At 40.3% G+C, this 27253-nt stretch overlaps 1 protein-coding gene across 9 annotated transcripts in view; it reads left to right on the top strand.

Annotated features, from left to right (window-relative positions):
• The window catches only part of PRKAG2 (protein kinase AMP-activated non-catalytic subunit gamma 2), a 236211-nt gene that overhangs the window by 191064 nt on the left and 17894 nt on the right, over window positions 1-27253 (top strand). For all 9 annotated transcript variants that reach the window (XM_053991497.1, XM_053991342.1, XM_053991662.1 and 6 more), the window contains one exon: window positions 16090-16199. In XM_053991497.1, the coding sequence (XP_053847472.1) occupies window positions 16090-16199 (110 nt within the window). The remainder of the gene's footprint in view (window positions 1-16089; window positions 16200-27253) is intronic.

Raw genomic sequence — 27253 nt, 5'->3', positions numbered from 1 at the left:
CCAAAACCTGCTGCCCAGAGTGCTTGTGTATGACAGAGCCCAGGGAAAGAGAACCATAGAAAATTGAGATGCAGCTGGCAATGCAGCAGCTTAGTTGCAGTACCTGTTTTATGACCTAAATTTTTGCACTGGTTGCTGTCTTTGTATTTGTGCTAATGTTGGGGGTGGGAGAGTAAAAGACATCTGAAACGTTCACTTTGTTGTTGGATAGCAGGTGGGTGCTCAGAAGTTGAGAAACACCTCTGAAGTCTTGATAAGGTTTCATGAAGTGGCTGTAGCCAAACTGTGTCTGATGATCTTTTGTCACACTTTAAGTTTCTCTGCTGATGATTAAAATTGTGGGTTGAATGAGAAATTTGAAACTTGTTTTAGAACTGCTTTCCTGACTGTCTGTGCTTTGGAGTACTTGCTCTTGTGAGCTTTCCAGTTCTGTATCCATCAACAGTTGCTAACTATCTTGTGTATCAAATTATGCTGCAGTTCTGTTGAAACAGGGAGCTTAATAATAAGAGCTGAAAAATGAGGCTTAATGTGTGTGCTGAATGCCATCCAGTATGTGAAGTGGATTTGTTAGTCCCTCTCCTCAAAGGTTACACAAATGAGAATGTGAAAGCACAGAAGGCATTAATTTAATTTAGAATCTAATTAAGAGGGTGAATTGAAAAAAAGGTGCTAGAAAGATTTATGATTTATGTAGTACTCTAATGAAATATGCACAGTCTGACCTGATGGTGTGACTTCTAAATAAAACAGTGGTGTCAAGTGAAGAGCAATTTTAATTTTCATTTTGTAAAAAGAATGTATATGAGCTATTTTGTACTTAATTAGCATGGACAGTGTTAGATAGGATGCTGTTGTTGCAGAGAGAAGTGCTGGTCATGCTTTTAGCCTAAAACATCTTCATATATCTGGCTGAACTCTCTAAGATGAGTGTAACTTCTTCCTGGTGGGGCACTGGTTCTGTCTGGGACTGGCTTCATTATGTTGCTTTTGTGATGTGTAAGTCTAAATGTGAGTGAGGTGATGTTAAATAGCACCAGGGCACCACAGCTGGAACAGGCTGTAGGCTCAGTATGTGCACAGAGGAGAAGGATTGCATAGGCCAGGGATACTTATTTTATTTAGGGCTCCCTAAAGGACCTTCCTCCAAGCAGCAGTCAGAGCAGGAAAGGAAAAACTCCCATGTAAGAAGTCCAGAGTCTCTTTTTAACTGAAGAATGCTCAGCTTAAAAATAAACAGAAAATTTTGAGTAATGACCTCATCCTGCTCAGTATTTCTTTGGATGGGAATGACCTACCTACATTTCCTCAAAAAGTGTGAGAGCTACCTGTTGATGGGTGTGGAGTTTTTCATTGTAGCCTGAAATACAGTGCTGAGAGGCCTCTCATGAATGTAATAAATGATCAAAAACTGGTTATCTTCATACACATGGATTTTCCTTTTTAGCTCTAGTGTATGTGCAGTAATGTTTCTGTAGTAAGATTAGTTCTACTTCTGATCAGTGTCAGGAGTGGTCTTTTATGGATGATATGATGAGCCTGGAAAAGGACATGGAGAAATTATTCTGAAGATCTAACATGAAAAGGGACTTCAGTTAATGATTTACACTGACAAGCTTTATTTTGTTATGCTGGAATTCCATAAATGGTTGTGTTCCAACATCTACCTGTGCTCTGAGAGGAGAAACTTAAGTTAAGTAGCAAACGGATACCTGTCAGGAATATTGATTCAGTGGGTTTAGTTTTAGCATGTTATTTTGGAAACCAGTTTTGTTGCAGTGTTGTCTCTCATCCATGTTATTCTCTTCCTTCTGCTCACCTTGAGTAATGAAGTGGAGGCTGCTGAAAGCAAAACTAGCTACTTTTCTGTAGCATCTGCAAACCCCTATTGGAGGTGTTTTCTGCAGAGTGAGTTCATTTAATTGCAGGGTTCTGCTGTGTCTGTGCTCAATTCCTAGTCTGGAAAAAGGGAATTCTGCGGAGTGTGTGCAGCAGTTGCAGCATCAGCGTCATGGGACCGACGTGCTCCCTCTTGAGCACTCTACTCCTCTGGATTGTTGCACGAAGCAGCTTTTAAACATTGGATAAACAGTTTGCATTAGAGTGGAATCTCTCCTAGTAGTGCTCTGGCCTTCATCTCACTCTCTCTGTATCATGCATCTCTTCTGTTACCTGCTCTTTCTGGCTGTCTCCTTAAATAGACTTTCACAAGTAATTGCATCTCCACTGCTGTTGTGTCTGGGGTCATTCCTTCCCTGCTCTGCGGGTTTTCTTACTGCCTCTTATTAAAATTAGTTTCTTGAACTCTTCCTGCCTGCCAGCCTCCCTCTGTCAAGTGAATATCTGAACTGAGGTATGAAAACAGATGTCACTCTGGGGCCAAAAATAATTAAAAGAAGCTTGTAATAAAATGCACGTTAATAGGCAGGTTGGGTTTTGTTTCCTTCTTAAGACTGAAGGATCAAGTGCTTGGGTTAGGAGATGGTAAAGTTAAGCCATTGTTTTGCAACTGTAATTAATTTCTAATAAACATTCATTATGTGATTGTTAAAGCTGATGTTCTCTGGCACTGTATTTTGCCCACAAGATGTGCTTTGAGATACCAAGGGACATGGTGATAGTGATAAGGGGATGTTTTGTATTAAATTTTACATAGCTTAGAATTCTGAGCAAACATAGTAAGGAGTTGTTGAGCAGAGATGATAATTGTTATTAATAGATTTCATACAATCTTGCCTGTGATGTACTTTCCAAGTTGTTAAAGAACAACACATCTGGAGTATTCAGATGTTCAGCTTTATTATTTATGCAAGAAATCATGATCAAGTACTACACTGTTCTAGGTACCCTTGTCCTTTGCCTTCCAGTTGGCTATATAGGAACGCCATACATGATTCTTTTCCCCCCAGAAAACTTCCATCCACATATTTTAAAGATGAAAATTAAGTATAAAGTGATACATAATGAAAAGTATAAAACTTCATTGAGCAGTGCAAGAGAAGATGTTGGAAGTTTTGTTGTCTTCAGTGAGGGTTGTTCCTGTAATCCACACGTGAGTCTTTATCCTGTGCAAGTATTGCAAGGGGTTCATGTCAGCCCAGTGCTCACTGTGTCCAAACAGTCCTGTTTTCCTACTCCTGCAGAGGATACAACTGTCTTATTCTTAACATGGTATTTAGCCTTACAGTGAGCAAAGCCCTACTCTGTCTTGACTAGGAAATAACCCATTTAGCAGCTAAAGTTTGCAGTCTTTCTCAGGAAGCAAAAATTTTTAAGCTTTACCCATCTGGGAAGTGATATTTTAGTACAGCAAAAGACACATAGGACATGCTTCAAAACTCTGCTTTGGGTCTTGAGGGATGCAAGAGCTTCTTTTTCTTAAAATTTTAATGTGGTCAAAATATGTATTTTCCCTGACTTCTTTATGGAAACAAGTGGCTGAGACTTCCTAGAAAAGGCTTACCATGGCAGCAATTCCATGTAATTGCTTTGGCAAAGCTGCAGAGAACTGAGAACAGTTTTACAGGAAGTGTTGGGGCCCATTGTATCCTGCCCAGAGTTGCACCTGCATAATTTGCAGACATTATCTTCCAAGTGAAAGCCATTCTTGGCCAGCAGCTACTCCGAGAAATACTGGGACAAAAAGGTGTTCTCTTAAACCTGAATGACACTGCTGCTTCAGGTTGTGCAGGTGTGTTAGTGTCTGATGGACAAGGACTGATTTACAGTCACCTTTACCAGCCACTCCTGCTGGTGCTGCCACTTTTGTGTGCACCAGAGGGACAACATCAACTCTGTGAAGAGCTTCCCTGCAGAACCTCCTTTGTCCAGAAGCTGCTTGGTTTGGCAGTGGGGCTATCACAGCCGGTAAACCACTGCTTGATGGGAGGTCAAGGACTTTGGCCAATATCATCTCCATTTCCTGGTTTAGAGTTATTGAGTTCACAGTGTCTTGTGCTTGGACAAGGATAGACGTGGAAGGTGTGACAAAGTCAGTGTGGCTTTGTAGGTGACTCCAAAATGCTGTTTGTTATTGGTCTGTGAGTGCTTTGCTGAGCATTACCGGGATGGAGGAGGGTGACTACAGAGTCCTTCCCTTAAGAAAAACTTCTTAGGGGATGGTCTCCAATGTTCTATCCAATAGACTTCTTTAATGCCCTGCACATTCATAGGCAGGACAGTACAGATGAAACGGGATGACTGTCTTGGTGGTTTGATATCTTCTGCTGTTAAACTGGGCTGATCAGGTCAGTGCTCTTGGAAAACCTACTGCCTTGGGGCATGGCTGAGTTGTGCATGGAGGTGTCTTGGTTTGAACTGAAGTAATGCCAGTGTGACAGGAATGACAGCAGAATATTTGCATCAGTTGGCTCAATCTAACTGTTGCTAAACAATCATAAATATTTCTGCTTATTAATCATCTGCAGCAGATGTGGCTGTTCTGTAAGATAGGACGTTTTGTAGTGTGCACTGTGGTTTTGATAACTTGAAGGGTGCATGATCACAGTGTTTGGAGCCTGAACTCATGACACTCACACCAGTTCTGCTGTTTAGGATCTTGATCTTTGGGTAGCAATGATCTGTCTGCAGGTACTTCGTTGATTTGAATATTTTTAGCTTCCAGAATGTACAACTCTATTAGCATTGCATGGGTTTGGGGAAGTAGTTAAGTCTGAAACACAAAGAAATGCAGCATTTCCAGAGTAAGTACAGGAGCTGATGGCATTTTTCAGAGCAGTTCTTGTATCTTGAAACAAAATGTTCCTCTCCATACTGAGTTTGCCTTGGCTGCCTGTTTGTGGTGGGCTTTCCTGTAGCTCTTCTATGAGTACAGAAGACTGACAAATGGAAAATCTGGTAATTCAGGGGAAAACCCTTTTGTGGAAGGGTTGCACTAATGGCTGGGATTAACATAAAGCCAAAGCAGTTTAATACAAGCCTAACTATATTAAGGCAAAGTCGAATTTGTCTTTTAGGCATCCAGCTTGGCATCTAGGTGGAACTTTGGAAAGCTTAAACAACCTTGTCCTTCTAAGAGTGGACCTCATCTAAAAGGTTTTGGAGTATGTTGTGGCTATCTTCAAGGTAGCTTCTGAGTACTGTTTGAATACAGTTAACTTGGTTTTAGGTTCTTTCCTCCTCTGCTGATTTTTTTGTGGATTTTACTTTTTCAGTGAACCAGTTGGGTGATTTTACCAATTTTGACTGTGGCAGAGGTTAATGGTACTCCTACATTTTGTCTAAAAGCAATTTTCCTGTGCTATAGACCACTGGTTTTACTTTTGATGTGATTTTCTTTTTGTCTTTTTAGGGTGTTTTTTAAGTTGTGTTGGTGGTTTTTTTTTTGGTTTTTTTTGGTTTTTTTTTTTTTTTTTTGGTTTTTTTTTTTTTTTTTGTTTGATTGGATTTTTTTACGATATTATTATATTATTTTGCTTTTCTCTTTGTATTGTGACAGAGTATTTCATTATTTAGCTGGGCATTTTAAGAAATACAATGAAAAAGGGTTGTTTTTCCTACCAGTCCCTCACACTGTGGCATTCTTTTCTGCTGTTTATTTTGAATTTCTACTGATGTAAAGACAGAGAGAAAAAAGATGTCTGAGCTGCTGGAGAAGGGAGCAAACTGAGATGGCCATAGAAAAAGGCCATTTATGAGGAAACCATAAGGCTTTGCTCATTTAACTCAGTAAAAGGAAAACCAAGAAGGAATGTGATAACACTGGATCTATGAAAATATCCTAGAAGGGATGGGAAGGGAGTAAACACCAGGGAGGGAAATTAAATGAAGAGCAACATTGGCACAAGAATAAACTGTTCCTATAACAGTATTCTAACTTCCAGCATAGGTACTGTAGGATGGGTTGTAGGATAGATTTGATGCTTTGGCTCAGTTCAGGATGGAGCGTGATCACTCACAGCAGGGGATTGTGTGGCTGCCTTTGATAGAAGTCTCTGAATGCCAGAGTGCAGAAGGTGAATGCTCTGCTCTGCACAAGCAATTGCATGGATCTCTCCTGCCACAGTCTTGCTTGGATTTCCCTCGTATAATTTTGAGTCAGTTCCTGGGGAAAAAAATAAGGCAAAAAGAGCCCCTCAAAAACTCCAGTGCTACTCTGTATAGACATCAAGTCAGCTCAGAGGAAGGTCAGTTTTGGGAAGAGTTGCAGTTTATCTGTGGTATAGAGAAAAAAAAAATCAATAATATCTGTAAAATGGGTTCCAGAAAACTGTTTCTGAATACATTGAATGTGTGTTGGATGTCACCAGCTTGAGTTACAGAGCTCTTAGTTCTTTTTCTGTGTAGCTTCAAGCTACATCTGCTGTAGGTAAATCTCCTAAGTGGTATATTGGAACAGAACACTTGATAGTCTATTAAAGTATGCATACAGATTCATAAATTTTTATAAGAAATGCCAGTAATAGCTGTTTAGAAGGTGTTGGCATGCATAGGGAGGGAAGGAGAAGAAATGTACAAGGGCAAACTAGAGAGAAATGAAAATGTAAATAACTAATTATTAAAAGCTTCAACTTAAGGTGTTGTAAGTAATTATTCAGGATTTGAGACCAGCAATTTATTAAACCTCACAAAACTGTTTCTCCAGCAGACATAGTCCAAAGTCCTTATGGCTGACGTCTTAAAAAAAATATTTCTCCCTTAAAGCATTGATCCTTTGGGTTTAGTCTTCAGTGGAAGATTGCCTCCAGATTAAATATTTGCCCTGTTCAGTAGGGATATGGCTGCAGCTTGTGAAGATGCTGTGTGCTCATTTTGAAAATGCTTGTTGTGGTTTGGTTAAGCTGCATGTTTAGGTTTGATCTTAAACTAATTCCTAGAAGACTTAAATGACTATTTCTTTTCTAAAGGTTTGTGCAAACTGTGTATCTAGTGAGACTTGGGCTTATTTTAAAGATACAGCAAAAATTCAAATTGTTTACTAATCTTGCAGCAGAGATACAGGCTGGTTTATTCTCTCATTAATCACATACCTTAGACTTCCCTTGAATCCAACTCTGCACAGAGTGGTTGCTGATATTAATATTCAGAAGTTTAATACCATTTTTAGTTTCTTGCGTTTCGTGTCTCGCAATCTTGAAGAGCAGGCCCACATTCCAGACAGGCGACATCTTAATTTAGATCTTTGTTTGGGATGCTTAGGGGAAAAATGGTAGTGCCTGTTGTCAAGGGAAAATCTTGAACATGGTTTAGAAAATTCTTCAGGTCAGCTTATTCTTTGTTGTGGTGAAATCCTAGCAGCGTTAAGGTTGCAGGCTGAAGTTGCTACCTTTATTCACAAAACCACAGTGATGCTTTTCTCAAAGTACAGACCTTTGACCAGCAGTTGATTTAAGAGATACAGAGCTGTTTCAAAAGTATTTTTCAAAAGGATTCAGTTGGGCTTATGATACTGTTTACCAGTTAGGTCCTAAACAAGGCAGCTCTTGCTTGTACACAAATAAGTTTCTCTGCCTGCCTGCCTGGACAAGGAACTTTAGAGTTACTATGATTAGCTCAGGAATGTGGAGTTTCTTAAGCTGCCCATCTCTTTTTTTTTTTTTTTTTTTGTCTTGTCTCAAATCTCACAATAATCATTTGCTTATCCACACTGCCAGTGGAGAGCTACAGTAAAACAGAAGTGTTAACTTAGCCCAGTTACCAGGACTTAACTAACATCAATAAAGAGGAACAAAATTCAGGGCAGGATTTTGAAGCGTGCTGTGAATGTAAGACTGCAATCCAAACCTTTCATTGTTTCAAACAACTGTTTGTATCAGTTTTCTATTAGAAGTCTTAGTTAGGTACTGCTGGAATTTGAAGACATGTAGGTATCTAAACCTCAAAACCAGAAAAGAGGATCTTTTGAAGTATTGTCAAGAATTATTAAGTATTTTGTTCTAAACAGGATGTGCTTTTGAAAAATTTGTCTCATTCCACGTTTAGGACCTTTAAGGATGGAAGTTGTACAGTGTCCTAAGGTTGCTTTGTTCTGTCTAACCAGCTTGTGGAATGCATTAATAGCTCTCCAGCAACTGTGGTGGTTTTTTTGTTTGCCTATTGTTCTGTTTAAGCAAACTGCCTTTTCTTCTTTACTTCTGCTGTAGCAAATTAAGTTAATAACAAGGTACTTCTCTCTCAGTAGTGGTGGTGTTTAGTTACTCCATAATTTGCACTCTTCCAGTTGAGTGTTTCTTTCAGATTTTGGTATTTCCTGAAAAAATTGTATTATCTCAAATCCACTTCTAAATTCAGTTTGAAGATATTGTGAAGTTTTAAGTCTTGCAACCATTTCAAACTCTTACTGCAAGCTCTTTGAAGTGTGGTCTGTTCCTGTTTTGAAGATCACTAAAGAGAATGTTGGATAAAATGAAGTCTTGATCCCCTGATACTCTGTTGTAATGGGAAGTATCAAACTACTGGTAAAAACACTTCCAGGGTGAGTTGTAGAAATGTAAAGTCCTGCACTCCCCAGTCCTGCCATAGTGCCCTTCTGCACTACCTGATTTGCATGAGGTGGGCCTTGCAAATGTTCCAGCTTGGGGAAGAGTTTGAACTGGAGTCCATGTCTTGTTAAGAACACACAGTTGTCATCCAGTATCCAGCAAACCCACTGGAACAAAAAGCATATTACCAGTTTTGCTGCAGATGGGATTGCTTGTTAGGCAGCTGCCATGGGGTAACTCTACTCTGTCTTCTCCTCATGCAGTGATATTCATGCTTGCTTTAAAATTAGTGTCTCAAGCATGCTGTGATTTTTTAATATTATTTTTGTGTCTTCCTTCTTTTTCATCCAGTTGATAATTTTATTCTGGGTAAAAATTAGTCGGTCTGAACTGTTCCTGACAGAGATGTGTTGACTTTTTTCTTTGCTTTTGATGAGTTGCCTTTGTAGGTGCTTACAAATATCCTGGTTTTAATAACTTGCTTCAATACACTCCTAAGAATTCTGACTGGGTTTGAATTTGTTTGGCTTTCCTATAGACTGGTAGTATATCTTCTCCTTCATGAACTTGCAGAGTTCAGGAATGGTTGCTTTTAGCTAGGGTGACTCCTGTTTGCACACATAATAAACTGCTGTCTCTGCATGAAGCAACTCCTTGTGACAAGGGGAGAAAACATCTCAATTACCTTGGTGATCCAAAGTGACTGAACAGTTGCACTGACTCTAGAATTCAGAAAACACATGGAAATGTGTGCAAAAAAAAAAAAAGTAGATGCGCACAGTAGCGAAGGTTATGTTTGAAAGTGTCTTAAGCAATTCTGAGTATAGTTCTTAAAGATGTGTTCTGATTTCTTTTAGCTTGTTACTGTTATTAGAAGGATTAACCTTTGTCTGAAGACCTAAGCAACAAGACAGCACATTTACTTCTCTAATCACTGTTACTTATCTGTTCATGTACCTGTTCTCTCTTACCTTCTGTGCCTCTAGACCCTCTTCCTATTTGCAGGATGAGGTGCAGTTAGCAAGGGAGAGCTCACTAACTCTATTGTTGTTCCTGTGTGCTCACACTTCTTTTTAAAATCCTTTTCTTCTAACACATCATATATCCATGCTCTGATAAACAATTGAATTAGTCTTGGAACACTGAAGAAGCTCCTGATACTGATCTCTAGATACATTTCCTATCACTTCTTTGTATCAGAGTTTCTTACATCTGTAAACTTGCTGTAATCTTTATCTGCCAGCTCAGGCATTCCTTTAGATGAGGGTGGGAAATGTTCAATCTGCAACATCCATGCCCTATAGCCCGTGGCTGCATGAATAATGCTACTGTGTAACTTCAATGTGTGGTCTTCCAGAATATTTTAAAGCTCTTTGCAGTTCTCTGAAAGAAAAATAAATTCTTGTTTCTGTCTCTACATCCTTTCTTCCTGTTCCTTGCATTCAAAAGCCTTTCAGCTTGTGATGGAGTTGTCAACTTCTATCACTGTCATCATATTATTTCCTATACATTGGACTGTAAACCTGTTTGTTTTTTCCCCTGTATAACTGGAAGTAGTACCTTGCTAGTCTTGGCTGCCATCTCTGCAGCAAAGTTTTGTCAAGCATGTTCTAAAACTTCTGGGGTTGTTCTGTGTAGAGCCAAGAGCTGGGCTCTGATCCTTACGGGTCCCTTCCATGTCAGGATATTCTCTAGTTCTGTGATTTATCTCCTGCCATATGGAATAGGTATTCTTGTTACCATCTCTTCCTGCTTTTTTTCTGTCTTCTTTTACCACTTAGTCTTACTCTGTGGCTGATTACATGGGTGGTTATTTTGGTGGTGTTTTTTTTCTTTTTCTGAGAAAAGTTTCCTCATGAATAAACAGAAATCAAATGATACAGCACAACAACAGTGCTTCTTTTCTCCTGTGCTTTCCCTTCTTAAATTATGTTAGTATTCCCTTCCTACCAAGTCTGACATTGATTCAACTTCTGGTATCTGGTTTCTTGTCCAATGTTCTTGGCTCTTTAGCAGACAGCTCAGCAGACTGAGCAGTTGTGCCCCCTTACTGTGTTATTCTGTACAAAATTGCAGTTTTCTTGCATTTCTCTGCCAGCTCCTTGGTTCCCAAGCTTTTCACTGGATATACCATGTACATTTTAATTTGTCAAGCATTCAAGCCTGGCTAAAATCTGCTAAATATTTGTCTTGCAGAAGGTAGGTTGAAGTAAAGCTGTTGCTCATGATCACAGCAATATCCTGTGCACAGTAACTATGGAATCCCTCTGCAGGATCTGTTCCTGTCTGTCCCTTTGCTGAGGAATGCTGATCAAATCCTACCTGGACATTTGATTCCCAGAACATTATTCTTGAAACCCTGCTTCGTTCAGATGCCTCTATTTCCCTTGAAAGCTGTGTTCCAGGGCCTGGTGGTGAGCAGTAGTTGATGGTTCCTTCTGAGTGGTGTCACTGTTGCTCTTGGCGTGGATGAACTGCATCCATTGTGGATGCCCTTTTCCAGATCTGTGTTATGTTAGTGGCTTATGCTGGAACTCCTACAATCTCCAGCACTGGGAAAGCTGTGTGGGAGGTTTTCAAGGATATTAAGGAACTCCTTCAGTAAATTCAGACCAGGAGTTATCAGAAACTTTAAAGCCAGTTTTGGTGACAGCTTTCAGATAAAACTGCAGTCAGAAGAACAATTTACAAGGTTAATGATGTCTTTTACCTGTTACATTCTCTGCCAAGGGTTATCTGTAACAGGAGGGAGAGAGAGTAACTTGTCCTGGCTTATTGAAGTGATTGCTCACCCTGATGTCTTCTGGCAGCACTTGGCACAGCTAAGCTGATCTTTGCTGTGGGTGCTGTCATTGTCCTGGGTAGCTTCTAGTGTAAGGAAAGGGCAGGAGATACATAAATATGTGTGTGGATTTATATATACATATAAGAATATAGTATAGAGTACTTTGGCATAGCACCTTTCAATAAAGTTTATCAGTGTAAATACACTGATAAATTTGACTTAATGTATTGCTGTTGGATCAGTTCCATAGTAAATATTGTGATGAAAAAAAATCTGGTCTTTAATATTTTCATCCTCTGGCATCTGAAATGTGATATTCAGCATATCATGTGACTTTCAATGTAGAGGTATGGCTTGGAGTGCCCTGAAGTGCAGATATTTATGTGTGCAGTAACAGAAAATAAAATGTATTTTCCCCTAACCAGGTTGTTTAGTACAAGTGAGAACATCACAAAACTACATTTCTACTTCCCCATTTCCTTTTATCCGTTGGATCTGGCTGAGGGGAGATGATTATGCCAATAGTAGTCAAGGTGAAAAGTAGTGCTGGGAGTGCTTAGTTCAGCTCCTGCTGCTCGAAGAGAGCTCTTAAGCCTTTCAAGTTGTACAGATTCCATACTGATTCTTATTAATAAATCAGGCATGGTGCAATTACTGCATATATTTGTGGTTTCTGTCTTCCTCCAAGCTGTTCACCAGGCTAGGCAGTTAGCTGAGTGTAAATTTTATATAGTGCTCTCTGCTGTTTTCCCTTACTTTTTAAAGGGCCTTTTAAAAATTTGGCCATTAATTTCATATGAACCTTTGAGAAATCAGTTATACTAACAGTTGTTTAGGTTAGTAACAAGGTTTAGGTTCATAACTTTGAGTTCTTCAAATGACTGAGAGTTGCCAGAGGTCCCAGCCCTCAATCTAACCATGAGAACAGAGGTGCTGTGGAGAGCTGCCGTGCCATGGTTGTGGTGGAATTAACACTTTAAAGAAGGTGAGAGAACACAGCCTCAGTGGAACCTGTGTCTTTCTTTCAAATACTCCTGGAACCAATGAGTGAACTTGAAATATGACTGGATACCAGGAGCATAATACAGCTGAAACATAAAATATAATAGGAAAGGTCCTGCTGTTGTATTGTGGAGATGAGGAAGCACGTGTGGTCCAGGATCTTGTTGGGGCATCCCAGTAAGAGCACAGCCCAGAAATGCAGCCTGTGGCTTGCAATAGACACTTCTGAGGAACTTCCTCTAGGTTTTTATGTTGCAGTGTTTGGAAGCTTTTCCATAAGTGTTGACATTATATTCCTATTCTCCATCTGCAGGCACTTCTTTTTTTTTTTTCTGTTTTTTTTCCCTCTTCTTTTTTTCTGCTTTTGAAGGTCTTGAAATTCTGAGAGGAAAGCACCCTGCCTGGTGGCAAAGGCATGAATGGAACTGAAGGCATCTGTTCAGTAGATCTCAGAGGAAATGGCTGCAGCAATGCTGCAGAAGTTTCTGTGTCATTCCTGAGTATTCAGATGGTAGTTCTACCTTAGAGCTCTTTGAATAAAGAATTATGCTTAGTACTGAGTCCCACTGCAATCTCTGAGTCAGTATTGTTGAATAATTAATCTGTCAAAAAAAAAAAAAAAAAAAGCTATGATGTGCTTGTAAATAACATCTACTGGCTGAAATAAAAACCAGAAGCATGTCTCATGTTAAGTGAAGGGTGGGAGAAAGGAAGAAAGTAAAAATCATTTTGGTGAATAAGATTGAGGAGCCGAGTGGCAGAAATAGAAATAGATTGATCTTCTACTCTTTAGGAACAAATAAAATGCCAATGCAGAGAATTTACTCTGTGAAAGCCTGTATGACAAGGTGCTCAACTTCAGGTGTTAAACTGTCTGACAGGGTTTATTTGTAACCTTCCAGGTGACTTCTCTTTCTTTTTTATTAAAAATCACAAAAAACAGCACTGGGAATTTGGATATTTTTGCCTTCACCTGTGTCTTGGGGAAAGGGGGTGCACATGGGCAATGTCCACTTGCAAAATAACTTCCAGATGAATCTTCAGGAGATAAGCCTGCATCAGTGTGCAGAAATACTCATTCAGCTACTTTTTAGTAGGTTCTTGTCCTCCCCAGTCCTGCCATAGATTCAGATGCCTCCTGCTGGGAATCTGCTCTGTGAGCCAGCTGATTTCCAGATGATGAGCTGTAGAGAGCTGAGGTTTGGCTGGAGGCACTTCTGTGCTCACAGCTCCTGCATGTTGGGCAGATGATCTTGGGTGCAGGTCAGAGATGATGTGCAGAGACTGAGGAGGTTGTAAGTCAGGCCAGGAGGGATCTATCCATGTCCATCCAAAGGAAGTATTGCTTGGCAGGTGCTGCAGAGGCTTCAGAATTAAGGGACAGTTACTGGGAAAACAAATAAGACTGGAATAAGAAACTAAGTAGGTAATAAAAGTAGAAATATCCTCTTGGAGATGAGGGTGTTCTTACTTGATCACTTATATTTGCAGCACAGTGGTGCTTGGATACAAACCAAAGCAGGAGGTTTGTCCTCTGGAAGGGGAGAGAAACTGTAAAGAGGATTTTGCCCTGTGCAGGAAAGATGGGTGTGAGTGCATCCCTGAGATGTGCTGAGCCTTAGGTTTGGGAGACCTTTTTCTCCATTGAACAGCTGTGTATGTACATAATATATACATAATACACAATACCTGTACAAAGAATTGGGCTGTGGCAGCTGTTGAGTATTCCCAGGTAGCTGAAGGTGTTAGAAGGTCTTAAATACCCTTTCCAACAGGTAAGGAGTTGTGGAGGACATGAGAGTTAAATCAGTGCTGCTGATGTTTTGCATGTTTTAGTTAGTAACTAATAAGTTACTGCATTAGTTACATTAGTTAGTAACTAATACAGTGGTGCATTGTACTTATTTACAGTATAAGGATCTTCTCTAGAAATAAACCTTAGTTACAGCTGGACAATTGGATCTTGTCCAGATCCTGCTAGAGTTTCCTAGCTATTTCACAGATGCTTCTGAATATTTTTAATTGTAACTTTCCAGTTAAAATTAAAGGGAAGCAGTCCCTTTGTGGTGTCTCCCCTGAACTGGAAGACAGCAGCATCTAACCATTCCTTTGCCTAACCATTCCCTTTCCTTTGAGATAGCATCTAACCATTCCTTTGCCTCTGGGTGAGGATTGTTCAGGTCCAGTTGAAGTTGTGTTTGGAGGGTGGGAATGTGTGTTAAGTGAGAGGAGGGTTTATGGGCACACCTTCACTGTGCTGATAAGAGTTCCTGGTTGTGGCTGCCATGAACAGCCTCCCCTGATTGAATTGTTCTGGCTCACGGTTATTGTGCTTATCCTCATACATTTAAAAATTGTTAGTGAGTTGGCAAGACTCTGTGGAGCCATGATGTGCTCTGAGAGTGTTAATTTTTTTCAGCTGGTTGTTTCATGGTTTATAGAATCATTGAATCATTTAGGTTGGAAAAAAACTCTTAAGATCATCAAGTCCAGTTGATAACACTGTGTTCACCATCCCATGTCCCCAAGTACCACATCCACACATTTTTTAAATGTGTCCAGGGATGGTGATTCCACTGTTCTGGTGGAATCTGAGGTGTTCCTATGCTTGTTTCTGCCTATAGGATCTTAGTTGTCTACAAACTTGAGATTGAAGTAAATAAGGGCTCTTGGGACTGCACTTAGGATTGTAGAAGCAACCATAACTTTCTAAAGACCAGATTTATTGATTATTTATTTATTTTAAGAATAATGGGAGTAGAAAATGTAGGACTTGTTCAGTGTGTAGAAGATGCTGGATCCTGGAGCAACTACTTGCAGGGGAGATCCAGCTTTGCTTCTGTAAATTTGGACTAAAAAAGGCTGTGCTGAGCCATTTGGTGGAAATGACAATTTATCCAGAGCAAGATAACTGATTTTGAGCAAATCTAGCAAATGAGTATTTTGAATTTTTAACTCCCTACTATGAAGTTCTTTAATGGTCAGTAGGTATTTCAAGGGGATTTTTAAATTTGTTGTCTTTTTTTATTGTGCTCTTCAAAAGTGTAATATATGTCCAAGTTTCTGTGGAATTATTACAGGGTCTAAAGGGTACATCTCTGATGGAGGGATTATCCTTGACCAAGTTCTAGGTACCTGCTGGAAAGAATGGAGAGCCAAACTGCTTAAAAAAGAAAAAAGTTAATGTAACTGAGCAGACCTGAGGGTCGTATGCACATGCATCTGAACAAATGCAAAAGAAATTTAAGGTAATATGGATGGGATTGCATGTCCTTGCTACAGACATGCAGCACTAAAACCATTCCAGCCACATGGATCCTGGTTTTATAAATGAAGTTTTGGAGTTGTAATGCTCTGTGTAGCCTGAAGAAAATGAAGCTGATTACAGAACTTTCCTGCTGCCTCTTTAGAAAATTACTATGTGAAAAGTGAAACAGGTAGTGGTAAAGATTCAATAAATACTAATTTGAGGAGTTTGAGTTAGTGAAGCTCAACACTACTTAAGTTTCAAACTGTCTTCCTCTGTTTATAATAGTGTTGAGATGCATGTTCCAGTAGGCTGCAGTTAGGGAAAACAAAATAAGAGATTTTTTAAGAATGTACTCTTCAGCATGGAGGTCCTTTCTCATCAAAGAAGAACAGCGCATTTTGTCTTTGTTACATTTAATCTGAAAGGAAAGATGAGTGTGAAATGCAAAGTCCAAACCTGTGACTGTCTGCCCAGATCTGAAAGTCTGAATTTGAGTTTTCCTTTAGGGTTGTCCTTCTGCACAAGTGGTGTTCAGTTGATTTGGCATGTTTTTTTACTACTCTTTTTTTTAAGGTTACTTAAATAAAACAACACAATGTTTTTACTTGCAGCACTTGAAGAATCGGAAAGTGACATTTATGTGCGATTCATGAGGTCACACAAGTGTTATGACATTGTTCCAACAAGCTCTAAGCTTGTTGTTTTCGACACTACGCTACAAGTGAGTATTCTCCTTTCAGTCTGCCTTTGCTTGCAGTTCATTTTTTTTTAATGAGTGTTTCCTGAGTGTTAAATGAAATTTGATCTCTTGAGGAGAAGTCCTGCCATTGTGCTGTGCTTTAACTGTACAAAACTATATTGTTTCCACTGTGTCTTTCATGTTATGCCAGAGCAGGAGTTGGGGGAAGACATCCTAGCAGTACAAAAAGAGGGGATGTAATTTGGTTTGCAGTTGAAATTTCTATCTAAAAACAAAAATTTCAGATGAGCCCAAATTTATATTGGCTTCTTCATGGTCACCTGAATCTTCATAAAGACATTTGGTGTAAGATCCTTGTGCAACAGCTAAAGAGTACTCAGGTGCTATGAGCCTGTTCCTGCTATACTGATAAGACAGTTTAGGACTCAAATGGATGGCTTAATTATGCAAATTATTACATTCTCCAGAAAATTTTTGTTTTCAGCTTCTCATTTTACATTTAATCAGTAAATCATCTGCTAGACTCTTGGCTCTGTCGGAAGAGTTTGTTTGCCAGAAGAAGGCATTAGCTGCCTGCTATAGAAACAGACTAATCTGTTCTGCAGTGTGGTAGAAAGCTGTGGCTTTCTTTGTTTTCTGGATTTTGCAATTGGTATTTTTTTGCGTGCTTTTTTTTTTTTTTTTTCCTGTTTCACTGTGTTTTTTCTTGTAAAGATGCTCAAATTCTGACTTAACTAAGCCCATTTAGTAATTTTGGTCTGAAATATACTACTCAGACCTCAGCTCTCCACATCAGAGGCAGCCATGTAACAGATACTCAGTCCTAAAACGTTCACAGAACCATCTTGTGTATCAGATAATTGTATATAGTGCTGGATTGAGTGCTGTGGTCTGAAAGGTGGAAAATCTACATTAACTTTTTCACCATCTTAGAGGGCAGAAAGTTCTGCAGTGTTTCCTTTCTTCTGCCTGAAAGAGAGGATGACTGTCAGCTCTTGAGTAAAAAGTTTAGACCTCTTTGACCTGAAAAATCAGATTTAGGATGATGGGGTTCAGTGTCAGTCTTTCAGCTCTTCTCAAAGATTGTTGGCCTCCTTTTCATTCCAGAAGATATTTTTTTCCTCACACTGTGCTGGGAGTTGGTATCTGCAGTGGCCATGACCCACAGCCTGCACTGTGACCTTGGTCAAAGGCTTGAGCGTGGTCACTGTTGCAATTAGAGAGATGATTGTTCTTTATTCCATTTACCAGTTCATCTTGAGGCCATTGGGGCAGGCCACTGATTCCTTTTGGAGTCTCCAGGTCTCTTGATGAATGACATCATGCCAGATACCAATTTTCATTGCTGGAGCTGTGTTGAGGAAATGCTATTAATGTCAAGAAGTGAGAGTTTCCTCTTCAGGTGGTGAGCCAGTGTGAGGTAAAACCTGGGGAAACTGGGGAGTGAGTGAGCCTCGTGAGTTTTCACCATAAAGGAGAACAGGTAACCTAATGGTGATGGAAAACCTTCCACCAGCACTTCACCAAAATCCCTGTCGTACTTGGCATCACTAATGATTGTCATGGATTGCAGCTAGAGGAGAACAAGGTCTGTGATCATGGAGTCATATTCTCAGTCTGCTTCTCCAGGTATTTGAAAGCAGCGGTGGCAGAAGGGAAGTCTGGAGTTGCTCATTCAGGCTCTAGTATACAATAAATATGGACCAAATCTTGAGTTTGTGTTGCTGGTGAGGAGCTTTTTTTTTTCCCTCTAAACTGCATTTTTTTGACTTTGCATTATTACATTTAATGCATTACTTTTAATTTATAAAGTTGTAATACTGTAAAGCAGGAGTCCTCTTTCAGCATGGGCACTAGCTTCCAACTTAGCAGATTTTGCAGAACTATTTAAGAAAACACTAAAAAGGGAGAACTGAATGCTTACCAGGCCTACATTGTTAGAAGGTCTTTTAAATACTTCTGTTCAGTACTTCTCTTTAGTTCTTTACCTGGCACCCTGTGTTCCTGTGCCACCATCAGTGTCCTCAAAACACATTATGGTCATTCAGTTAAATTGGTGTGGCTGGTGCACAAATATGTATGGAATATGAAAATAGAATAGCTTTTTTTATTTGCCCAAAACAGCAGAATAAGTACATGATGGAGAATTAGCCCAATAAGGATGGTCAAATAAAACTTCTAAACTGTTCCTTGCATTTTAGTTTTTAAGGTATAAGTTACTTATTGTCCAGTAGCTCAGGACTTTGTATCAGTTTGTACTTTGAAAACACAGCTCTGAAACATGTCCATGAATTTTCTCAAATGGATATTTGTCTTTCCTGGGTCTGTTTCTTTCCTACCCACATCCGTGTTTCACCTGATATAAAAACTGTAAAAACAAACCAAAAACACCCACCGAAAAAAAGAAGACTTAGTGCCTTGAAAAAGTTCTTCAGTGATTTGAATTCAGGTTTTTAATAATATTAGAACTAAAACACACAATTTAGGAGGTCACTTCTTGCCTCCCTTAATGTAAGTTAGTAATCATCAGTGGAGGAAGAAGAAAAAATGGAGCTGGGTTGTGTTCTCATGGCATCCTTTGAAAGATTCTGGATTTTGGATTTTTGTTTGGCAGTAGTATCCCGACTCCCTCTGCTGGTCAGCCATCACAGCTCACATCACATGTTTCTACCCTGGAAAATTATTCGTGAGATACTTTGGAAAGTATTCTAAACCTGTTGCTAGTTGTGGGAAAATTGGAGATGTTACCCTTATATAACAGGGCACCAGTCATACCACTGAAGCAACATTGATTTCATAAAAGTAAATATTTAGTCTCAGTGTCTGTGAGGGAATTAGTATGAAGTTTCAAGGGCAATCTTGTTTTAGCCCTGAGAGAGGGGATGGTGAGGTGCCTTTACCCTGGAAATAGAAGGAAGGCTTTAAATAGCAGAAATAGCAGCTAATAAAGAGCAGGAAAGGGCTGAGAGCCTCTTCAGCCCTGCTTGTGTGTCAGTCAGAAGGCATGGGGAGCTTGGTTGCAGCAGCTCCCAGTGCTGGCACAGCCCTGTGTGCTGGAGTGTGCAGGGCACACGTGTGCTGTGTGCAGTAAAAAATGCAGCGGACCCCGGATCAGGAAAGAAATGCTGATGTCTGGCTCCAGATCAGAAGGCTGAGGGATAGCTTTATTAAAACTATACTGTATTACATTAACATACTATTTAAAGAGAGACTATACTATTCTACATACTTACTTCTTACTTACCTATCAACTAACAAACAAACTCATGACTCTCTGCTGAGAGCCCGAGCCACAGCTGGATCCCATTGGTCACTGACCCCAAACAACCTTCACCAGCATCCAACCCAGCAATCACTGCAGGTGAACAATCTCCACACCACATTCCACATGGGGAAAACAAAGGAGCAGAGATAGAGATTGTTTTCTCTTCTTCTCTCTGTGCTTCTCCTGAGAGACAGAATGATGTCTCTCTGTCCAGACAGAGAATGTGAATGTCACAGGTGTGTCTCATCTGTCACCTGCATGTGGCTGTCACAGCTGTGGCTCTTGCACCTCTGTTGGGCATCAGCTCCTGTGGTGCAGGAGAGCTGTGCTTCAGCAGGACAAGGTTCCCCTTGGCACACAGCATCCACACTAAATAAAAGCAGTGTGCTGAGCCCTGCTCTGTTTACCTGCCTGAGGCCAAGTAGCACAGCTCAGTTTGCCTCAGTGAGGTTTCACCTAGAGCTTCCCCAAAACAGGATCTGCATCTGGTCTGCCTGCCTGGAGTGGTGCCTGGCCCATACTGAACCCTGGAAGTGGCAGATGTTGCCTGGGAAAATGCATGCTGGCACATTTTTCTTGATTTAGGCTGACTGTGGACTGTTCTTTCACCTTTTCAGTTTATTAATACTTATTTACTCCTCATAAATATTTATAGAATCATATTGAGCTTCATGGCTGTGCCTTTCCCTGCCTGTGACCCACGAGTGCTCCTTGTTTGTGACAAGCTGCTGCCTTTGGCTTTTCCCAGGGAAGATACTGTCTTTGTTTGGCACACATGAAAGCAACTTCAAAAAGTCTGATCTGACCAGGAAGGGACTCAGGAGACAATTAGATGTTATGAGCTTTCCTGTGAAGTCTGGAAATTTGACTCTGTGGATTATGGGGAAATTGGGCAAGTTGCAGCAGTGTACAGCTCACAGTGGATAAACTTTCTCATCTTTTACACATCCCCTGAGATGTAAACAGGAGGATAAACCCTTCACAGCCCCTAGAAAAGGTTAGGGAGGTTATCCCTTGAAGGGCTGCTCTAAGCATTAACTTACTGTTCTTCCTCATTCTAATTATGCTAAATATAAATGGCTCTGGATTGTCTTTATGAGACTACAGGAAATCACTGAGCTGGATTCAGATTAATTGGTCACCAGCTTGTGTCTTCAGCACAGCATGTGAGCACTGACTGTCATTTGGTGTGTAGATGATCTGGGGGAAGGAGGGGACACCCAGGGCTGCCTTGCCTTTCTTTTTGTTGGTTTTGACCTGTATCAGGTACGTACAGTGACACAGCAATCTGATCTTTTCCTTTGATGGTAAACAAAACAATTCCTGTATAAAATAAAAATTAATGAAATACAACACTTTGTTGACATTCTGTCTGCCAGGTTACTTTGTCTATCTAATGTGATTACAGTTTTTCCTTGTTGCTGCATGCATCTGGTTTTTTTAGAGGCCAATGCATTCCCCACCCCATCCTGAACTGTATTAGCATTTTTTAAGGAAATGCCTCTTACCTAGCTTATAGCAATCTCTGAAGCTTAACTCCAAAAGCTTTCTTAAGGCCAGATTTTTGTCTGACCTTGAAAGAAATGTATTAATTTGTTGTGGCTTTGCCCAGACTACACAAAGATGAGAAGGATTAGCTTGTTTTCTAGCACAGAGCAATTAACCCTTGAAGAGCAGTGTGGAAGGTGAATATTAGATGGGGGCTTCCCTACTTTGTATCAAGCAGCAATCTGCAGTCCCAAGAATAATCTGCTAGCAAATGTAGTGGCTGGGTCTTGTGGAATTTGCATAAGCTCTCTTTGGGTCAAAAGCTCTATCTAATCTTTGACTAAATCATGTTCTTACCTGTTACAAGCAAATTTAGGTTTTAATAATAAAACATATGTAGCTTTTGCTCACCATGACCTTGAAAATGTTTTTAAAGCATTTGTCCAGCACTTCTTCATAGACTAATAAAAATAATGTTTATGTGGAAACAGTCATCAGAATAAGCTTTCAGAATCCTAAAGACACTTTCATTTCCTTCTGTATGCAGAAGAAATCTTTGCGTAACTTGGTTAAATTATTTAACCTGTCTGTTTAATGAAATTACCTAAGTTGTTAATGGACCAAGTGTTGTTATCACCAATGTAGGCTTTTGTCAGAACCTGTCACTCTAGTAAGAAATCAAATAATTTTCTATCACATAACTAAAAAAAATATTTTAAACAATGTTCTGGAAACTTTAGTGATTTGACGAGCTGGCAGTAAGTATACCTTGTAACTTCTACAGAGCATGCAGTGGATTCAACATTAGAAGAATGGAGGAGGATTTATATTTCTCTTCCTTGTGCTGACTCTATTTAGTAAATGGATTTATTATTCTGATTCTCTCCAGGTCATTCTTGACTGGGGTGTTGCCTCTCTCCACGGTAATGAGATAAATCAGGCTTCCAGGAATAATGCTCCACAATGGTTTGCTCCCAGAGCCACACAGCAGACTCTGGGTCTGCTGTCACACAGCTTTACAAAAGGACTGACTGTCTCTTCCTTAGTTGGCTTTGAGGTTTCTCCTTGATGAAGCTGCTGCTGTCTGCAATTCTGAGGAGTGTGAATACCCCTCCTTGCTTACCCTGCCCACAGAACTGTAAGAGAATCATCTAATTTAGCTTCTAACCAGCATGTGGGTGAGGCAGTGGAGCAGCCACATAAAAGCTCCCTTCATTGAGATCAGGCTGGAATCAGTAGCATAATATGGGAAGACTGTGGTGTTTTTTCAGAGCTTCTCCTATTGCTGGTATACAAGCATAGGAGTTTAATCCTGCAGCTCTCAAAATCAATAGGAAGCACTAATCTGTGGATACTGGAGGAATGATAGTGTCACTTAAATGGAAATTTCTACACAGGTTGCAGGTAAGGTGTTTGTGGTTGGCTAAGTGAAAGTTACGTATCATTCTTCCTGCCTTCTCTGCCCCATCACCACTTTTTGGATAAGATCTCAATCTGTGAAGGAATTTCTGTGCCCTTCCCCATGCAGCTGATCCCACTGGCTCTGCCTGTCAGATTTACCTGATGTTCCCCTTGGCCCATTGTGGTGTGAAATCTGACAGCAGGGAGCTCCAGGTTGGACACATTGACACAGAGCATCAGTGCAGGACTTGGTTTGGTGCCTGTGGCTGGACTGGGACCTTTCTGCAGGCATGTCATGTAGGGAGGAATTCTGCATGTGGACATGGCACCTGCTCCCAGGGGAGAAATCTAGAATATGTGCATGGTTTTAACTTGGGGATAAGACTCTACCTGTTACTTCTGGGATTTGGCTTGGCCCTGAAGGGTATTAAACCATCACATCTTACATTTTATTCAGCTGTGGTGATAAGAAATGCATGGAGCTACCCAGGAGTGCTCTCTTTCCATCACCTGCAAAAGATAAATGAATTTTGGTCTGGTTTCATACAAGCTTTCCAAAATTCAACCTGAGCTAGAGGACCTGATTGTGAATGTTTATTGGTTGGGGTTTTTCAGATGTTGAAGCAAATGTAGCTGCCCAGTTAATAACAGGTTTGTCCAATGTTTCTCCAATTTACTTGGTAAGGTAAAGGAGGAAATTCTACTTGATATGGTCCAAGAGTGCTTGTCCCTTGACAAAAGTCTTTATTGTCCTTAAGTAACCTCTTTGTTTGATAGCATAGTCCTTTGAGGAGGAAATGCTTCTAATAAATTCATAGACCAAAGAAAAAATAATTGGAAAATGAATTACAATGCAGCAGTCACAATGCTGGGATGGTTGGTTGTGTTCTTCATGCTGTTTTTTTACAAATCAGTTTGTAAAAACACTGAATTATATAAATGCACCAAAAGAGAGATTTTAAACTTTTCAAAATAGCTCCTTTACAGGACTGTAGTTCTCTGTAACTTAGAGATGTCTGGATTGAGCATTACAACTTCATTTGAAGGGAAAAAAAAAAAAAAAGAAATTGCGAGTTAAATGTGCTTCCCAGTGTGAATTACTTCAAAGTGAAAGTGCATTATGGACTTGGAGAATATTTAGCTTGTACTGATTTTGTATTATCAGGATGATAATTGTGGGATCTGGGGATGAATGCAGGAGTATTCCAACTTAGCTCATAGGAAAAAGTCCTTTGAAGGTGATGCCAGCAGCAGGGAAGAAGAAGGCTGTCTACAGAACTCTATGGCAAATTTGTCTTTTCAACTTAGTAGTATGTTCATAACATGTTCCCAAATAATATTTCATGGGCTTTGTTCAGGTGGCAGCCTCGTGCAGAGGAAGCACTGCCTGAAATCCTGGTGATGTGAGGGAGTAGCAGGGGAGATGTGTTACACACCTGTCGTATGGAGCAAGACCATCAGCTTTACCTGCAGTAGTTTGTTCCTTTTCCTCTCTTGGAGACTTGCTAAGATTTGAGCAGCCAGAGAATTTGCCATGCTACTCAAAGAAACACAGTCCTGCTTATGTCTGGCTAGAAACTGTTGCCTCATTCAGGAGTCTTGGCTCATAAACACTTGAACCACAGGAATAAAGTGTGGGTTGCCCAGGTTTTATGCTGTACAAAGGTTGCAGCAGAACTCTGATGATTTTCCTGTTACAGCAGAGACCTGTGTGTCTTCTTACTTGGTAAGAACTATTGAAAAGAGAGTGTTTGGCCTCTTAAGAAGGAATTCTCAGAGTAACTTTTTCTTCCACCTTCACGCTCTTAAAGTCTGTGTCTGGAGTGACTTTGCCACATTTGCTCATGTTTTGAAGATGGAGATAATGCTGTTTTCCTTTGAAAGTATAAAACTTTCCCCCTTTGCAAGGGGAAGCCATTGAGAAGCCCCTCCATGCTTTGGTACTTAAAACATTTGAGTGAATTGGTGAAATCCAACCTTCTCCTTTAGTTCTTCAGCTATTCCTACCAAGTCTGCTAAGACTGCATGCCCTCCTCTTGTAAATTCCTTTCAACTATATGTCAAACTTTGTATTTTGTTATGGTAGGAAGGGTGGTTGTTTCTCAGGGACTGCAGTCTGCATGTGTATTTTTGGAGGTATTTGTCCTCTCTAGTTTTGTACTCCTTAAAAATAGTTGGGAATAAAAATAAGCTGGTAATTTGTCAATTTACCTAGTGAAAATGGTGAATGTTCTACATCACTTTAGAACATCCATCCATCAGGAATCAGAGATGATAAAAATGTCAGGGATCAGCTGGTTCTAGTACTGCTTTTATGGGAGCTCTGTGTCAAGGAGCGTAAGAAGGAGCTTCTTCCTTTCTATTCTGATCTGCTAAAATAGACATTTCCTGGGGTTGCATTAGGGGCTTTCCAGGCAAGTGGCTGATGCTGGCTTATCCAGTGAAACACTTCGTCCTGCCCTTTGATGGCAGCCACACCACAGAAGTTCTGGCAGATCTTTGAATGCTGTCCATGCTCCTGGACAATGATTTGCATCATCCTCTTGCTTGGTACTGGCATATCTGAAGGTGTCCCATGCCTTTGTTTCTTACTTCTGTCACCTTTGAGCCTTTTCAGTGAATTTTGTCACGAGGCAGTGGTGCTGAGTTGTGTTTTTCAGCTCAGTAGGATTCTCTGCTCAGCTCTGACTCTTTAGCACCAGGAACTGTGACAGCTCTTTGCTCACAACCATTTGTCAAGGACAGGAACCTTTTTGCAAGGCAAATGAAGTCAAATATTTCAACAGCAGCAGTCAGCCTCCTTGCCTTAAGGGGCAGAACTGGAAGACAAGTCTGAAACCACTGGTTACTTATGGACATAGTTACAGTTTCCATAACACAGTGTTAGATAAAACAAATGTGTGTGTTGTAAAAACACTGAATTTTTGGAAAGGAGCTCATCCTCAGTTTTCCTTTCAGGTGGTTCCCCCATTCAAAGATGTTTACTGAGGAGACCATTTCTGCAAGGGCTTGTAAAATCCTTGGTATCTGGTAAGAAGGAGTGTCCCTTCCAGTGTTTCCCAGCAGTGAGGAAAAACTTATTCTGCAGTCTGGTGAAATCTTCTACCACTGTTCCAGGTTTCACTGCCCAGTAATCCAGATATTTTAGGAGCTCACTAACTGCAAGGGACGAGATTTTCCAAACATTCTACCTGAAAAACAGGACTTTTATGTATGGGTCTCTTGCTTTCTTGGTAATGACTGTTGTGTTGGAAGAGGCTTTGTCCTCCTTCGGACTTGCAGTGGAAATGTTTGAATGGTGTGCAGAAACAGTGACCTCCAGAGGCTGTGTCTAACCTAAATCAATCAGTCTGTTCTTCTATTCAGCATATTCACAGTGTAATGAGTTCCTGTAGTAGGAAAAGCTTGTTCCTGTTGTGCTCAGTGTAGTGGAATAGCAGCTGCTGTTGAGGTGATCTGTGATATATCTACGATTTAGCTGCCATGTTCTTTTGCTGAAATGTGACTCTTCTACTTAAAGGGCAGAATCTTGGAGAGTACAGTCACACAAAGTAGGATTGCTCTTCTAATTGTAAATGTCTAGACATCTTAGTGGGGGGGAGATGGCATCTGTGGGATGCAACTTAATCCCTGTGGAAGGCTGGTGAGTCGTGCCCCAGCTGACTGTGAAGTCAGGGTGAATATGCAAGGTCAGGGGAAATGTCTGAACAACCACTAAATTTGGGCGGATAATTCCCATTTTTAGTGGTTCACTGTGTGTGTTAGGACATGGTTAATGAGAACAAAAGTGCTTTGTTTAAAGAGTGTCTGTACATGGTGTTGGACAGCAACAATCTATGGGCTCTGGCTGCTGAACAATGGGTTTGTGAAGGTCAGGCCAGTCCAGCACTGTGGGGTCGAGAATTAACGACGCTGTTGGAGGTCCAAAGATGGGACATGCTGGAGATCTTCAAAGGCTGCTGGCTGTATATCATCAGAAGGCAAGGTCCTTGTGGGTATTTTCTGCATGAACATCACTGAAACATCTAAAAGTGCTGGACAGAAGCCCAGGTCCACACCCCTGTGCTTTGGCTGGCCACCAGGCAGTACTTTGGGCAACTGAAATTGGTCAACCACAGAAACTGCAGGGAAGTGTGAGTGGATGAGTATATGTTTGCACTAGCAAGCACTTTTAGCAAATAAGAATTAAGATGGGTTTTTGCTTTGTAATTACCTTACTTAAATAAGAGAGAAGTATTAACAATAAGAACTTGATGACATTATTACTTTATTTAAAAGGTGACCATGTAACACTTTCTACAGTACAACTGAAGGCAACAATAGCAATGTCACTTGAGCTGTGATCTAGGAGGACAGCCCAGGGGGTTGAGTTTAATGTTTAATATTCTAATGCTTAAGCTAAAATCCTTGTCTATTATGAAGGATTTAATTATGAACTGTCTTAGTAGCTGTATCTGTTCAGATTTTCTAAAACATGTCTTTTAAAGCTAAACAAGATGGCATTTAACTGAAGATTCTTGCGATTCTTGGAGGCAAATAACTTGTAAGTAAATCAAACAGCAGGATCAGGGCAAGAACTTATCCTTTGAAGAATCCTTTCTTTTCCTTCTAGATTGTCTACAAGCTCAGCATCTTGAGTAGTATATCTTTGGAACTCTCTCTCTGGAAGTGTCTTTTCCGAATCTAAAAGACAGCCTTGCTGTCTCACCCACCTGAGCATGGTGCTAGCTGGTGTTCTTTGCTGTGCTGTGTCTGGGAAATAAGGAGTAGCAGGAATTTGGAGGCTGCCTGAAGTGCTGTAGTTGGCTTTCCACATGTTTTCTGCCAGGGGCATGCTTCTCTTCCAGGTTATCAATTACAGGATTTGTAAACTTGCTGGAGGAGTTGTGTTGCATGATTGATTGCTATCTGGGAGAAAGCT

This window comes from Vidua macroura, chromosome 1 (assembly GCF_024509145.1).
Source record: "Vidua macroura isolate BioBank_ID:100142 chromosome 1, ASM2450914v1, whole genome shotgun sequence".
NCBI classification, from domain to species: Eukaryota; Metazoa; Chordata; class Aves; order Passeriformes; family Viduidae; genus Vidua; species Vidua macroura.
This window is presented reverse-complemented; position numbering and strand designations above follow the sequence as displayed.